This window comes from Cherax quadricarinatus, chromosome 26 (assembly GCF_038502225.1).
Source record: "Cherax quadricarinatus isolate ZL_2023a chromosome 26, ASM3850222v1, whole genome shotgun sequence".
Lineage (NCBI taxonomy): Eukaryota > Metazoa > Arthropoda > Malacostraca > Decapoda > Parastacidae > Cherax > Cherax quadricarinatus.
The window spans coordinates 20545478-20562005 of NC_091317.1; the positions used below are offsets into that span (position 1 = coordinate 20545478).

Genomic DNA, 16528 nt, shown 5'->3' on the forward strand with positions numbered 1-16528 from the left:
AATACAACAGTTTAGAAGCATATACGTATAATGATACACAACATGTCCCTCCAAACTGCCAATATCCCAAACCCCTCCTTTAAAGTGCAGGCATTGTACTTCCCATTTCCAGGACTCAAGTCCGACTATATGAAAATAACCGGTTATTTGTACAAGTTATTTGTACCAAAACATACTTTTCAGGCCCCTAGCAGGGTCTATCTTGCATATTATACCCAGTACAAGGTCCCCTTCACTACTTTTTGATAAAATAGTTTGCTAGTTATGACTGATATCAGCTGGGAGCCTGGTTGAACCCTGTAGTCAAATAGGCATCCTGAACAAAACAGCTAGAGAAATGGAAGATAACATGAACCCACTGCTGTTCCACATGCAGAAATTTTGCAGTTTCTTCCTTACACCATTGAACTTGTAGGCAAAGTGCTATTATTCTACTTCAGTTTGTTTCAAAGCACAGCTCACTCTAAGGTGTACTGCCACTTCCAAGAATTTACCCACAATAGTCAGCTAATGCCCTGGTATTATTTTCTGCCAGGTGAACAGCAGCAGTAAGAATAAGGAGACTTGCCTATACGTATCCATCCACCCCAGGATTAAAAGTCCCATTTTGAGCTGAAGACCCCACGCTGAGTTGCAAGAACTCAACTGGAACCATACCACCAGTATTCCAGAATGGAAGAGGCAGTTGAGAATAAGTGGTAAAATCCTACACCCATTAATTTAAGATGATTTCATTTACAATTCAGCATCACCTCATCAATCGAAAGGTGGTCTAAAAAATTGATCTTATGCAACAAAAATAATTCCCTTGGAGACAAAACAATTACCTTGTGACTGGTGGGACACTTGGGTGAGTGTAGCCATTCTTAATGCAGCAGCTAGAATCAACATTTGACAGTGAGCTGGTGTTGACATCACAGCCCCCTGCACCAAGACCAGCAGCTTTCCTATTGTAATAAAAATATCTGCTTTCTCTGCTAATTGCCTGCAATACAAAGTACAGATAATTGTAATGCATTAAATAAAATTATACTTGTATAATGGCATTATTAGTTTATTAGGTAAAATTTAACACTTAATTCATTTGACATAGTTCTTTGTACAGTTGTATGTGCAAAACAGTGCAGTTGACATATCATTTCAGTGCATAAGACAACAACGTCCAAAACTTGAAAAAAAAAGAGGCTCTTCCTATAGTAGAGTATATGCTTATAATGAAATCTAAAGAAAATAAGAGAGGAAGCCAAAGGCAACAAGCTGTTGTTCTGAAGGTTGTGTGGCGTTTGATGGTAGGAAAGAGGTAAGTAAACTAGCACATTAAGAGAATAACAAAAGGCTGTGTAGTGATCTTATGCTAGGTTGCATATCAGTAGTAATCAATACTGACAAGATGATCACTCAGACACATTGATGAAGCCAGTGGATGGTGAAACATCTACAAGTAAAGATACCCAGATGTTGTACATGTGTCTAACTCATCATCTTTTGCTTGGTTACTGTACCTACCCTATCTTACATGCCATACTACCATTAAGAATAAAAAAGAATCACAGTACCTTGGCTGGAACAATACATAAATAACCAGCACTTAAGAGTGGGAAAGTAATGACATTTTGGTTTGACTTGAACCACTGACAAGAATGACTCGTTAACAGTCGAAGTATGGCTATAATGTCATGTTTACTCTATCCTCTATTAAGTGTGGATTATTTGTGTATATCACCATCTGTGCCTCCTTCTAGTTACCAGATTAAAACTGAAATTGCTCAAAATTTGGGAAAATGGATAACAGATGATTTCAGTTAAAATATGAATGGTAATGAGGGTTACTATACTTTGTTTACACTGTACTGAGGACATAATCAAAATATGCTGTTTACTTACTTTCCACAATGTTTGACCAGAGATAAATGAAGCTCGGCCAATAGGATTGTCAGTGGTTCATCTACTGACTCTAGTTCAAGTTGATGAAGCAACACATGAAGAATATCACTAGCCAAGTTTACCTTGAAAAGAATTTTTTTAAAATGATAACCTAGGATAATTATTTCAAAATGTATAACAAGAAAGCAACTTATGGATAGATTACTAAATGCAAAGGCCTTTGAGAATGTAAACACCAAACAGATAATGGGAAATTACCAATGCATAAACTACACAGAAGCAAATTTCTGTATTGTAGATTACCTTGAGTGCTCTTCAAATAGCAAATAATTTTAGGATATGATAAGTCCTCATTAATCTGGATTTTTATGGCCAAGGTTCCAAAAAGGATCAGACAAATTTTGATCCAGCTCTATCCATTCATTAATCTGGATACCTGGTACAGATTGCTATTTATGTAAAAGCATATCAAATAATAATGAATATGAACATACAACTATAAACTGTTAGAAATGCATTATTCATCTTCCACAATAAAGTTGAAGAGATGTATTATTGTCCCATAGACAATAACATTTATTTAAGCTAATTTTTACAGTACAGAAGAAAACCCAGTTATATCTGCAATGATCACTTGCTGCAGTGTGTAACACATCTTTCCCATTTTTTTCAAAAAAAAAAAAAAAAAAAAAAAAAAAAAAAAAAAAAAAAAAAAAAAAAAAAAAAAAAAAAAAAAAAACATGTTTTTTTGTCATATCCCCAGTCATGTTGACATACAGGGCAATGAACAGGTAGACACTGCTGTGCGGTCAGCAGTACATGACCTCCCTGTTTCATATAGAGGTGTTTTCATTCAGACTATTTTGCTGTCATTGCTACCCACCTTCACACCCGCTGGCAACAACATTGGTCTGATCTGCTACATAACACATTGCATTCTGTTAAACAAATCGTTATACAGATAAAATTCACAAACTGGAGCTGTAACCCATTCACTGTCCATCACATAGCTCTATATTATTGATGCCAGGGTCCCTCACATTGATCTACATTTTGAGCTGAGCTCCCTCAGATAAGCTGTGAGCAGTAAATTTTGGCCTAGAATGGTTATGTGCAGTGAGTGTGAACAATATAAAAAAATCTGCCCCACACAGTGCATAATGGGAAAAGGAAAACTGACCTTGCATTTGGTTTTAAATGGTGTTTTTGAGGTGTTATCTAGGATGGCTATTATGGTTTTTATTGATTGATAGAATGGAAGATATGCTAGTGAAATAGTGATGATTTTGGTTGGTTCCAGGATAGAAAGGTAGCTTGAAATAGGCCTCAAATTAGCATAAATATTTAATTTTGCCAATTTTCCTGAGGGTGGGTAAGGCTCCCTGGTGTTTTATGGGTTTTTACTAGGCCTGATTCTGTTATTGGAATACCATAAATCAGGACCAATCACACATGGTTATATTTTATTATCTAAGAAATAGGGTAAATCTTTTATTTTTGTGATGATGATGAATTCAAAACAGAAGGCAAGTAATACAGGAGAGGCCTGGGGATGTGAAGAAATGATGTTTTATTACCAGAAATGTCTACAATGTTTATTTTAGCCTAGTGAAAGAGCTAAGAATTTGGTCAAATTGAGCAATAACTGGCTTAAAATAAAACTCAAATTGGGAAAAATAGCCGATATGTAAATTATGCCCAGACAACTAAATTTGTGTTTGTGTTATTCCATGTGTTTTCCATATAATTTTGTATTTTTGATGTCATTACCTTCAGACAAGAATTATCTACCATTTCAGAATTTTTTTATATTTGGACAAAGTGAGCACTTAATTTCAGGAGTCTAGACAGTGTAAAGGTTAAAACTAACAAACTTCCCTTCACCCCTTACCAATAAATTATGATAAATATACACACCTTCTGATCGTTGGTGAGCCAAGATTTAGCGCGGGCTACTAGCACCACAAGAAAGTCCCGCCAAGCTGGTAGTAACAATTCACTCACATTTTTGCTTGGCACAGTTCCAGTTTCTAGACTCGTAACTATGTGCTGGTGAGTAAAAATGTCGAGTTTATTACACTTGTCATATTTGTAGATCAATAGCAAACCTGCCTATTTTTAACAAACATTTGAAAAAATAATAATACCCTTGTCAGTATGGATTTAGACCCTTGATAAGAGAAATAATCACACAAAATTTTTTAGACAACTTATACAAAGCACTTAAGATTAAATAATCAGTCACAACTATTTTTTGACATGTACATGACTTCTGACACTAGACCAGAACCACTTACTTTAACTGAAGCATTATAAATACAAAAGTCAATATACTGTATCTATCTCAGGTCAGTGTCAAATACTAACATGTAACAATGACACTACTGCATTTACTGTGCCAACAAATAATGGTGTTCCAATGACCCAACAATCTTTTGTTTTGTCTTTGCAAATGCTAACAGTACTACCTTGAACAACAAAAAATTATGAATTTGAAAACAATGCACAGTTGAACAGCAGCCAACAAATTCTCACCTAAATTACTAAAAACAATCACATATTGCTTGATAAGAAACCAAATACATCTTGAAAAATGCAAAGAGAAGGTAAGAATAAAGTTCTGTATACTTCCTAGGCCTTCATCTAGTTAAATAAATGCACTACCCATAGCTGGCATAAAAAACAGTAGGAATAATTTCATAGAGTTGATACTTTGTACCTTGTTCTTCCCTTCCACATTGACATAAGGTATCTGTGCATAGTGATCAGCAACAGCAAAACACAGTATCTTTAATTAATCACAAAGCAAATTACAAATTTTTATTTCCTTGCAAGTTTACATTGAGATTGTGTAATTAAAATATTGAGTTGCAGTGCAAAGAGAACCACTATCATGCCATGGCATTATGGGCAGACTAAATTTAATGGCTTTTAGTAAACATTAAGTAAGACAACAGCCTTATTTAAGCTTATAAAAATACTAAACACACAAGCATCTGCCATTAAATATTGAAGCCTTTCAGAAGAGGTAAACTGAAATTTACATAACTTGATTTATTGGGAAAAAATATCGCACTATTTTACAAATAAAATTGTCAAATCTACACCTACACATCTGAATGTCACTTTTCGGCCATCGTTGTATTTTGTGGCATCTGTTGTGAAAGTTTTAAGGTTCTTCACTGAGGATTTTGAAAGTTAACTGAGCCATTCCAGGATACTGGTAATGGATTAAATACCTCTAGTCATAGGGTATATGAATATACCAGTCGTTCCTAGAATTTGGTCCCCAATGAAAATAAGTCACTCTGTCTGACTTTTTTGGGTTATCCTAGGTTCTCTACACATATGCTGCTATGTATGATAATTCTATGTAACTGTATTTGTGTATACCTGAATAAACTTACTTACTTACTTACCATACACAAATGTTGAAAATTTAAAACAAACTGGATGAGGCATTGAGTTATGAGTAAAATATAATAAAGAAGCAGGAGAAAGAAAAGAAAAGAAAAAAAAAATTATTCAGGCAACCTCTTTGAGGTATAGCCCTTCGGGGATACCTAATGATGCCTAGAAATAGTCCTACCAAATCTACCTAGCTTATTACAGTTAAGATGAATCTACACACAGTAAAGGCATGTAGAATTTTATAAACAAACCCCATGTATAACCCTGCCTTTGATCGACTATTCCTTATATTTACCAAGTCTTGAATAAAACAGCATTTACCAAGAGCCTTTTATCATTACCAGAAGATTAACTAGTGCAGGGGTAGGCAACCCTTGGCACGCATGCCAAACCTGGCATGCCAACGACTTCTTACAAGCACGCAAACCTCTCGTTTCATCTCGAAAAAAAAAAAAAGCGACATTTATCACGTATCCGTTCCAAGAAAAGTGGGGAAATAGTCCATTGATTCGAAAGCTTATTCCACTACTTTTCGTGAAATTGTGTGGATAACATTAATCAGGTGCTACTTTACATGACCTGATTTCAGTTTAACCGTTCATCATACAGTTCATAATACTAACCACAACAGCAGTTTTCCCTCCTATTTTCATATTTACGATTAATATATGTATATCACTATTACAAATTCTATTTGCATTCTGCCCTTTACAGACTGTACAGGATGTCACGACCACTGGCCAAGAAACGATGTTATTGAAATGAAGAGGATATTAGAGAATTTCCTAAGTAGTAGGTTGGTAGACAGCAACCACCCAGGGAGGTACTACTGTCCTGCCAAGGGAGTGTAAAACAAAAGCCTGTAATTGTTTTACATGATGATAGGATTGCTGGTACCCATTTTTCTGTCTCATAAACATTCAAGGTTTAAGGTAAGTACCGTCTTGCTACTTCTACTTACACTTAGGTCACACTACACGTACATGTACAAGCATATATACATGTATACCCACTCTTTTGGGTTTTCTATTTTCTTACTAGTTCTTGTTCTTCTTTATTCCCTCTTATCTCCACGGGGAAGTGGAACAGAATTCTTCCTCCATAAGCTATGCGTGTTGTAAGAGGCGACTAAAATGCCACGAGCAAGGGGCTAGTAACCCCTTCTGTATAAATTACTAAATTAAAAAGAGAAACTTTTGTTTTTCTTTTTGGGCCACCCTGCCTTGGTGGGATACGGCCGGTTTGTTAAAAGAAGATTAGAGAATTTAAAGAATACTGGACTGAAAAATTTGGCAGAATTAAAAAAGATAATGAAGTATTATCCGGGAGCAAGGGGCTAGTAACCCCTTCTCCCATATAAATTACTAAATTTAAAAGAGAAACTTTTGTTTTTCTTTTTGGGCCACCCTGCCTTGGTGGGATACGGCCGGTGTGTTGAAAGAAGAAGAATAAAGTATTATGCATTTTCTGTGTGGATGTATATCACAGCTAGAAATACATTTCAAGGCCGTTAAAAATTATCCACACTATCAACAGGGAAGAATGACCTTTAAGTAAAAATTCCGTCACAATATTTTCCATTCATTCAATATCATGGTTTACAAAATCATTCTTACAATATTCTCTGATTATACCAATACACTGTGATTTTTGATTATCTGAAAATTTTGTCACAATACTTAAAAGACACCAAATAATATGTTGTGTATCTTTATACATTTTTTTTTTTCAACAAGTCGGCAGTCTCCCACCGAGGCAGGGTGACCCAAAAAAGAAAGAAAATCCCCAAAAAGAAAATACTTTCATCATCATTCAACACTTTCACAACACTCACACATTATCAATGTTTTTGCAGAGATGCTCAGAATACAACAGTTTAGAAGCATATACGTATAAAGATACACAACATATCCCTCCAAACTGCCAATATCTCAAACCCCTCCTTTAAAGTGCAGGCATTGTACTTATACATATATGCTTCTAAACTGTTGTGTTCTGAGCACCTCTGCAAAGACAGTGATTATGTGTGAGTGAGGTGAAAGTGTTGAATGATGATGAAAGTATTTTCTTTTTGGGGATTTTCTTTCTTTTTGGGTCACCCTGCCTCAGTGGGAGACGGCTGACTTGTTAAAAAAAAAAAAAAAAAATTTTAGTCGGCACATGAGAAGATTTTGCATCAAAGATTTGGTTGAATTAAAAAGGTTGCCCACCCCTGAACTAGTGTAAAGAAATAAATGTTTACTGCAGTAAAAATAGTGGCTCACACCTTTGACCACTGAGAAAGCGTGCCAGTGTCAGGCTGACAGAGTTGATCCATAGCCGATTTGAGAGGTCCACAAGGTTTGCCATTACTGGAGAACAGCTGTTGAGCAAACACTCTTAGTGCGTGACCTACTACTGCATCACTTACTTCACCTGCACAAAAATAAAATTTGTCATTAGGTTTCACGTAAGTTATAAGATTATTGTACAAATCAACACAAACAATGGAAGAAAGTTGTTGGAATTGCAAAGCACTTTAACCAACATGGTCATTCAGTGCTTTTGAATTGGAACAGAGGAAAAATCTAGAAATAGGAAAAATACACTGATAAGTAAAAGAAAAATTACAAAAGGCAGAAATAAAAAATAATTATAATGAAGGCAGTACAGTGGACCTCCGGTTTTTGTATGGTCCGCATATCGTACAATTCGGTTCGAGAACACTTTTTTGGGCAAAATTTTGGTCCAGTTTTCGTACTTCAATTTGGAAATCGTACGTATCATACGTGTCTGCCCACCCGGGAATGCCATCAGTCTGGCTTTGTCACTGGTTGAATGAGTATTCATCCAAAACATTTCACAATTTTTGTACTTGTTTATTGATTGCGACTGCAAAATAAGCCACCAAGGGCCCAAAGAAAGTTCCAAGTGCTAGCCCTATGGTAAAGAAGGTGAGAAATACGATAGAATTCAAGAAAGAGATTATAGAAAAATACAAAAGTGGCGTACTAAATATTAGCAAATCTTAAAGAGATGCCAGAAACAGCTCTCTGAACATAATTTTAGTAAAAAACAAAGAAATAACCCCAGAGAGGGCTTTGATACCTGAAGTCCTTATGGAGGGGGATTCCCCTTCCAAACAATAACCCCAACTCCCTCTCCCCTCCTTGCTTCTTCAATATGCCAACAAGAGTCTTCAATAAAAGTATGTACTGTTCATTTATCATTAAAATTAGTCATTTCTATTTATTTCTCATTGTTTTCTGTATGAAAAACTATAGTTATTCTTTAAAAAATGTATTTTTTGTTAATATTTTTGGTAGGGGGTGTGTGGACCAGGTGTTTACAGTGAAACATATAAGTGAACAGTATTTAGATAAGGATAAAGAGGTCTTTGTGGCATTTATGGATTTGGAAAAGGCGTATGACAGGGTGGATAGGGGGGCAATGTGGCAGATGTTGCAGGTGTATGGTGTAGGAGGTAGGTTACTGAAAGCAGTGAAGAGTTTTTACGAGGATAGTGAGGCTCAAGTTAGAGTATGTAGGAAAGAGGGAAATTATTTCCCAGTAAAAGTAGGCCTTAGACAAGGATGTGTGATGTCACCGTGGTTGTTTAATATATTTATAGATGGGGTTGTAAGAGAAGTAAATGCGAGGGTCTTGGCAAGAGGCGTGGAGTTAAAAGATAAAGAATCACACATAAGGTGGGAGTTGTCACAGTTGCTCTTTGCTGATGACACTGTGCTCTTGGGAGATTCTGAAGAGAAGTTGCAGAGATTGGTGGATGAATTTGGTAGGGTGTGCAAAAGAAGAAAATTGAAAGTGAATACAGGAAAGAGTAAGGTTATGAGGATAACAAAAAGATTAGGTGATGAAAGATTGGATATCAGATTGGAGGGAGAGAGTATGGAGGTGAATGTATTCAGATATTTGGGAGTGGACATGTCAGTGGATGGGTCTATGAAAGATGAGGTGAATCATAGAATTGATGAGGGGAAAAGGGTGAGTGGTGCACTTAGGAGTCTGTGGAGACAAAGAACTTTGTCCTTGGAGGCAAAGAGGGGAATGTATGAGAGTATAGTTTTACCAACGCTCTTATATGGGTGTGAAGCATGGGTGATGAATGTTACAGCGAGGAGAAGGCTGGAGGCAGTGGAGATGTCATGTCTGAGAGCAATGTGTGGTGTGAATATAATGCAGAGAATTCGTAGTTTGGAAGTTAGGAGGAGGTGCGGGATTACCAAAACTGTTGTCCAGAGGGCTGAGGAAGGGTTGTTGAGGTGGTTCGGACATGTGGAGAGAATGGAGCGAAACAGAATAACTTCAAGAGTGTATCAGTCTGTAGTGGAAGGAAGGCGGGGTAGGGGTCGGCCTAGGAAAGGTTATAGGGAGGGGGAAAGGAGGTTTTGTGTGCGAGGGGCTTGGACTTCCAGCAGGCATGCGTGAGCGTGTTTGATAGGAGTGAATGGAGACAAATGGTTTTTAATACTTGACATGCTGTTGGAGTGTGAGCAAAGTAACATTTATGAAGGGGCTCAGGGAAACCGGCAGGCCGGACTTGAGTCCTGGAGATGGGAAGTACAGTGCCTGCACTCTGAAGGAGGGGTGTTAATGTTGCAGTTTAAAAACTGTAGTGTAAAGCACCCTTCTGGCAAGACAGTGATGGAGTGAATGATGGTGAAAGTTTTTCTTTTTCGGGCCACCCTGCCTTGGTGGGAATCGGCCAGTGTGATAATGGAAAAAAAAAATTGGGTGTCTGGAACAGATTAATTGTATTTACATTATTTCTTATGGGAAATATTAATTCAGTTTTCGTATGTTTCGGTTTTAATCCGACCTTCTGAAACGGATTAAGTACGAAAACCGGAGATCCACTGTACTCAACATACTGTAGTATACAAGTGAACCTATCTTATTTTTCGGGTCACCCTGCCTCGGTGGGAGACAGCCAGCATGTTAAAAAAAAAATACTGAGTGCAAGCAGTGTGTACGTTATTTCTAAAATTTACTAACCTGGTCTTTCAGTAGTAAGTGGATGAATGAGAGCCTTCCAGAAATCTTCTTTATCCTGAAGGTACACTGTGGCAGTTGTGTATTTCTCACTCCATAAGGCATCTAAAAGTTCTACTATTGCCAGAATAAGCTCTCGTCCAGACTCATTCCTAGCCTGGTGGAGAATTTGTGAAACCAAAATGGGACATATTAATTATACTGATATGTGCTAAGTTAAAGTATCATAAAGACCATTCAATGAAAAGTAAGAAACAAATTTGGACAGGTAGAACGAGATTATTACAGGTCTTTTTTTAACCTTTGTTTCAATGTTTTGTCGAAGTGGTTATTCACTATACATGTAGATGCTTTACAGGTACTACAATAAAATGAATCAAATTAATTTAACAGAAAATTCAATAAAACCATATAACCATAAAAAATATATATAACCTATGAATACTCACAGATGGAGTAGCAAGAGAAATAAGAGGGTCCAGCAGTTTTTCAGGTGGGGTGAGGAAGGCATTTGTAAGTCCCTGCTGGCGTGTTGTAGAAGAAGTTAGGAGGCGCAACAAAGCCACTTTTACTCGCACATCTTCTGTTGCTGAATCCAACCGACGCAAAAGAGCATCTCTAATCCCATCAGCCTCACCTCCAAAACATGCCACTAGAGGAACATCCAGTTTCTGAAACATTAAGCAAATATGAATTAATGTTTTCTCCATGGGGAAGTGGAACAGAATTCTTCCTCCATAAGCCATGTGTGTCATAAGAGGCAACTAAAATTCCGGGAGCAAAAAGCCAGTAACCCCTTCTCCTGTATGTATTACTAAATTTGAAAAGTGAAACTTTATAGTTTTCCTTTTTGGGCCACACTGCCAGAGTGGGATACGATTGGTTTGTTGAAAGGAGAAAGAAAGAAGAATTAATATTTTATTTGTGACCTGTTTTAAATATCTCTCACCCCAGTACATTGTTACAGTAGTTTCCAGATTTGGAATCAGTCCCTTCATTATCTTCCAGGTGTATATTATCATGTATATCTCTCGCCTTCTCTCTAAGAGTACATTCTCTCTCCTGCCTTGAATGGAGCCATCAATTAACAATATTTTAGACAAGAGAGCAAGCTCATGCAATTTGAATAGTGTCATCACTCACTATTTCTCTTATTTTCCTGCTTTTTACATCAGTTGCTTTATTGTGCTCTTTAAAATTTAGGTCAGCTGACACTATTACACCCAGGTCTTTTACATTTTCTTTTTGTTCTGTGGGGTGACCCTCTTATGTTCTTTAAATTATTATATATAATTATAGGAGGGGTGTTAATGTTGCAGTTTAAAAACTGTAGTGTATAGCACCCTTCTGGCAAGACAGTGATGGAGTGAATGATGGTGAAAGCTTTTCTTTTTCGGGCCACCCTGCCTTGGTGGGAATCAGCCAGTGTGTTAATAAATAAAAATAATTATAATCATGGGGGAGTGCAAAACCCATAGGATTATACAGTGCATCTGGGGAGGGGGAATGGAAGGCATTCAGGCTCAATTCAGGGAACCGGAGCACAGACCCAATTCCCTAGATCAAGAGCCCCTCACCAGCATCAAGGAACCTCCCTTGAGGGGTATGTTCTTTGAATATCTGAGGAAATGGAATCTGACCCCATTGAATATCATGCTTTCTACTACCCACTGGAAGACTTTGCTTATATCCTCTTGCACTTTTTCTGTGCCCTCTACCAAGGTGACTTTCATACTAATTTTTGTATTATATGCAATGATACAAAGCTGTGGCTTGTACTTTTATGTATGTCTGCTACAAGGGTGAGCAACAGTAGAGGCACCAGGACCAAGCCTTGAGGTAGTGACCTTTTTACTTTACTACATCTCATAACAAGATGGCTGGAAGATAAATATGATGACACAAGACAACAATGGAGGGTTAGAGTATTTTAATGGAAAGATTAATCATCTTCTGCAGTCATAAGGGAGATCTTTCAGTCAATGAAGATCAGGACTTAAAGTTCCGATGCCTATTCTGAACTAATTATGATAAAACTGGCAAATTTGATTAAATACAGTGAACCCCCGAGTTTCGGCAGCCTCGACTTTCACGAAATTCAACCTTCAGCGAGTTTTTTTTGGAAAAATTTGGCCTCGATTTTCATGAAAAAACTCGTGTTTCGGCGACCGTCCGGTACCCGTCCGCCCATCACTGCGCACACAAAGCCAGTCTCCCACGCCATTCACGCTCAGTGTGCCATTGTTTACCAACACGTGACCATCACCCCGCGGGTTCATACAATACATTTCATAATAATCCATTGTTTTTTGTGCTTGCAACTGCTAAATAAGTCATCATGGACCCAAGGAAAGCTAGTGCAAGCCCTTTGGTAAATAAAGTGAGTGACGGGGATGTGGAAGAGTTGGTGGAGGACCACAGGGAAGAGCTAACCACTGACAAACTGCAAGAGCTTCAACTGGAACAGCATCAGACCACAGCCGAGGAACTTGCTTCAGAGGAGGAAGAGGGAGTGGATGAGGTGCCTTCTTCAGTGATTAAGGACATGTGTGGAATGTGGAATGAGTTGCAAAGTTTTGTTGAAAAGTATCACCCTGACCAAGCTGAAACAAGCCGTATCTGCAACATGTACAATGACAGTGTTGTGTCCCACTTCAGGGAAATCTTAAAGAAATGCCAGAAAAAGACCTCTCTGGATAGATATTTTGTGCGCCAGGGGTCCAGTGACTCAAGTTGTTCCCAGTGGCATTAAAAGAAGAAGGGAAGTATCCCCAGATAAGGACTTGCTACCTAAAGTCCTAATGGAAGGAGATTCTCCTTCCAAACAATAGTGTACACCTTCCTCCTATCACCTCCTCCCATCTTCCATCCACCCAGAAGTCTTCAGTAAAGTTAAGTGTAATGTTATTATTTATTTATTTTAAATGCATGTACTTGATTTCTGATTGTTTCCATTATGTAAATCTTTATTTAATTTGAAAAAAAATATTTTATTTTAATATTTTTGGGTGTCTGGAACGGATTAATTTTATTTCCTTTATTTCTTATGGGGAAAATGGTTTCGAGTTTCGTGAATTTCGACCTTCGGCGGGCTCTCTGGAACGGATTAATCACGAAACTCGGGGGTCCACTGTATTGCACAAAAAGAACACTAGTGGCAGCAGCTGTGATTTTCTTTTATACTATTTGAAAAAATAGTTTATTTATTATGTACTGTAGTAATAAATCACAAAAAATCCAGACTATTATTCATCTGGAGAAGCAAAGTTAGTTAACATAATGAAAAATAAATCATGAGAGAAAATTCTTACCTGAGCAAATCGTGTTAAAGTGCGCAGAGCCAAGTAGGAAAGTCGAGGATTAAGTCGCTGATGGGCATACAAAGCCACAGTTAAAGCCAGGTGTGGAGGACTGCCACTTCCCTGCGAGTGTCCACCACCTCCCAGGGTCACTCCGAGAGAAGGAGCAGCACGAAGAAGTTGACTAAGGCCACCCATGCTGCTGTCTTCACCCACCAGCCTAAAGTAAGTTCGCTTATTGGAAATACTGTGTGTGAAAGTGATTTTTCATTTCAAGCAAACTAATCAAAATTAAAGGCCATTTTCATATACATACATAAGTTAGAATTTTATAGGCCTTGTATGGTATATTTTGGTATACAGGTCTCCCTAAACATTCACGAGGGTTAGGGGATCAAGAGCCTCGCGAATGTTGAAAAACCGTGAATGTTTGGTGCCCCAATATATTGTAGGGAAATATAATACAATACTGCTTCCTTAACTTGTTGAACCATGAACAATCATAAAATACATGAAAACGTCGTAAATTGTACTAAATACATACGTTATGCCTTAACAACATGTATGTTATTAAATACCACTGCCTCCACCACTGCAAATCCCTACTACCCTCGCTCCGACCCCCCACAACTGGCAGCCAGCCCTCCCACCACTGTGTGGTGAGTGTTTTGTTTGTTCATTATTTCCTATTAAACTACAGTATAAATAATGTCAACCCATTTATGACTGCATATTGGAATGGCTATTCGAACAGGTATTGGAAGGTGACATCATGTGTTTACTCTTGAACACAGCAAAGAATCAAACATTTGTGCTACTGCTAATAATAATAATAATAATAATAATATGTATAATAAAAATATATATAATAAAAATAATAATATAATAATAAAAATAATAATATAATAATAAAAATAATAATATAATAATAAAAATAATAATAATAATAATAATAATAATAATAATAATAATAATAATAAATATGATAGAATTGAAGAAGGAAATTGTACAAAAATACGAGGGCTGAAGCAGTGGTGGAGGAAGTGGTTGACGCAGCGTCAGTGTGGCTTTGTTTATGCTGGAGTGAGTATTAGTCTCCGTGCTCTTCCAAACATTTCACAATAATTCATTGTATTTGGTGCTTGTAGATTGAGTGTGACTGGAGTGGTTGAGGCAGTGGTAGAGGCAGTGAGTGAGGCAGTGGGTGAGGCAGTGGTATTTACTAACATATATGTTATAAATAATAATAGTACATGTTAATATTAATAACAATAATAATAATAATAATAATAATAATAATAAATGTTATTCATAATGTACTATTATTATTTATAACATATATGTTAGTAAATATCACTGCCTCTATCACTGCCTCTACCACTGCCTCACCCACTGCCTCTACCACTGCCTCAACTGCTGCCTCACCCACTGCCTCTATAACTGCCTCTACCACTGCCTCAACCACTCCAGTCACACTCAATCTACAAGCACCAAATACAATGAATTATTGTGAAATGTTTGGAAGAGCACGGAGACTAATACTCACTCCAGCATAAACAAAGCCACACTGACGCTGCGTCAACCACTTCCTCCACCACTGCTTCAGCCCTCGTATTTTTGTACAATTTCCTTCTTCAATTCTATCGTATTTATTATTATTATTATTATTATTATTATTATATTAATTTTTATTATTTATTATTATCACACTGGCCGATTCCCACCAAGGCAGGGTGGCCCGAAAAAGAAAAACTTTCACCATCATTCACTCCATCACTGTCTTGCCAGAAGGGTGCTTTACACTACAGTTTTTAAACTGTAACATTAACACCCCTCCTTCAGAGTGCAGGCACTGTACTTCCCATCTCCAGGACTCAAGTCCGGCCTGCCGGTTTCCCTGAATCCCTTCATAAATGTTACTTTGCTCACACTCCAACAGCACGTCAAGTATTAAAAACCATTTGTCTCCATTCACTCCTATCAAACACGCTCACGCACGCCTGCTGGAAGTCCAAGCCCCTCGCACACAAAACCTCCTTTACCCCCTCCTTCCAACCTTTCCTAGGCCGACCCCTACCCCGCCTTCCTTCCACTACAGACTGATACACTCTTGAAGTCATTCTGTTTCGCTCCATTCTCTCTACATGTCCGAACCACCTCAACAACCCTTCCTCAGCCCTCTGGACAACAGTTTTGGTAATCCCGCACCTCCTCCTAACTTCCAAACTACGAATTCTCTGCATTATATTCACACCACACATTGCCCTCAGACATGACATCTCCACTGCCTCCAGCCTTCTCCTCACTGCAACATTCATCACCCATGCTTCACACCCATATAAGAGCATTGGTAAAACTATACTCTCATACATTCCCCTCTTTGCCTCCAAGGACGAAGTTCTTTGTCTCCACAGACTCCTAAGTGCACCACTCACCCTTTTCCCCTCATCAATTCTATGATTCACCTCATCCTTCATAGACCCATCTGCTGACACGTCCACTCCCAAATATCTGAATACATTCACCTCCTCCATACTCTCTCCCTCCAATCTGATATCCAATCTTTCATCACCCAATCTTTTTGTTATCCTCATAACCTTACTATTTCCTGTATTCACTATTAATTTTCTTCTTTTGCATACCCTACCAAATTCATCCACCAACCTCTGCAACTTCTCTTATATTAATATTATTATTATTATTATTATTATTAGCAGTAGCAGAAATGTTTGATTCTTTGCTGTGTTCAAGAGTAAACACATGATGTCACCTTCCAATACCTGTCTGAATAGCCATTCTAATATGCAGTCATGGATGGGTTTACATTATTTATACTGTAGTTTAATAGCAAATAATGAACAAACAAAACACTCACCGCACAGTGGTGGGAGGGCTGGCTGCCAGTTGCAGGGGTCGGAGGGAGGGTAGTAAGGACTCGTGGC

At 37.7% G+C, this 16528-nt stretch overlaps 1 protein-coding gene across 1 annotated transcript in view; it reads right to left on the bottom strand.

The window, feature by feature from the left end:
• The window catches only part of Nup188 (nuclear pore complex protein Nup188), an 87346-nt gene that overhangs the window by 24476 nt on the left and 46342 nt on the right, over nucleotides 1-16528 (bottom strand). Inside the window, exons 15-21 of the mRNA XM_070088868.1 lie at nucleotides 13599-13806; nucleotides 10737-10958; nucleotides 10291-10444; nucleotides 7562-7710; nucleotides 3802-3933; nucleotides 1885-2006; nucleotides 828-985 (exon numbers count right to left, since the gene is read on the bottom strand). Coding sequence (XP_069944969.1) covers nucleotides 828-985; nucleotides 1885-2006; nucleotides 3802-3933; nucleotides 7562-7710; nucleotides 10291-10444; nucleotides 10737-10958; nucleotides 13599-13806 — 1145 coding nt within the window. The remainder of the gene's footprint in view (nucleotides 1-827; nucleotides 986-1884; nucleotides 2007-3801; nucleotides 3934-7561; nucleotides 7711-10290; nucleotides 10445-10736; nucleotides 10959-13598; nucleotides 13807-16528) is intronic.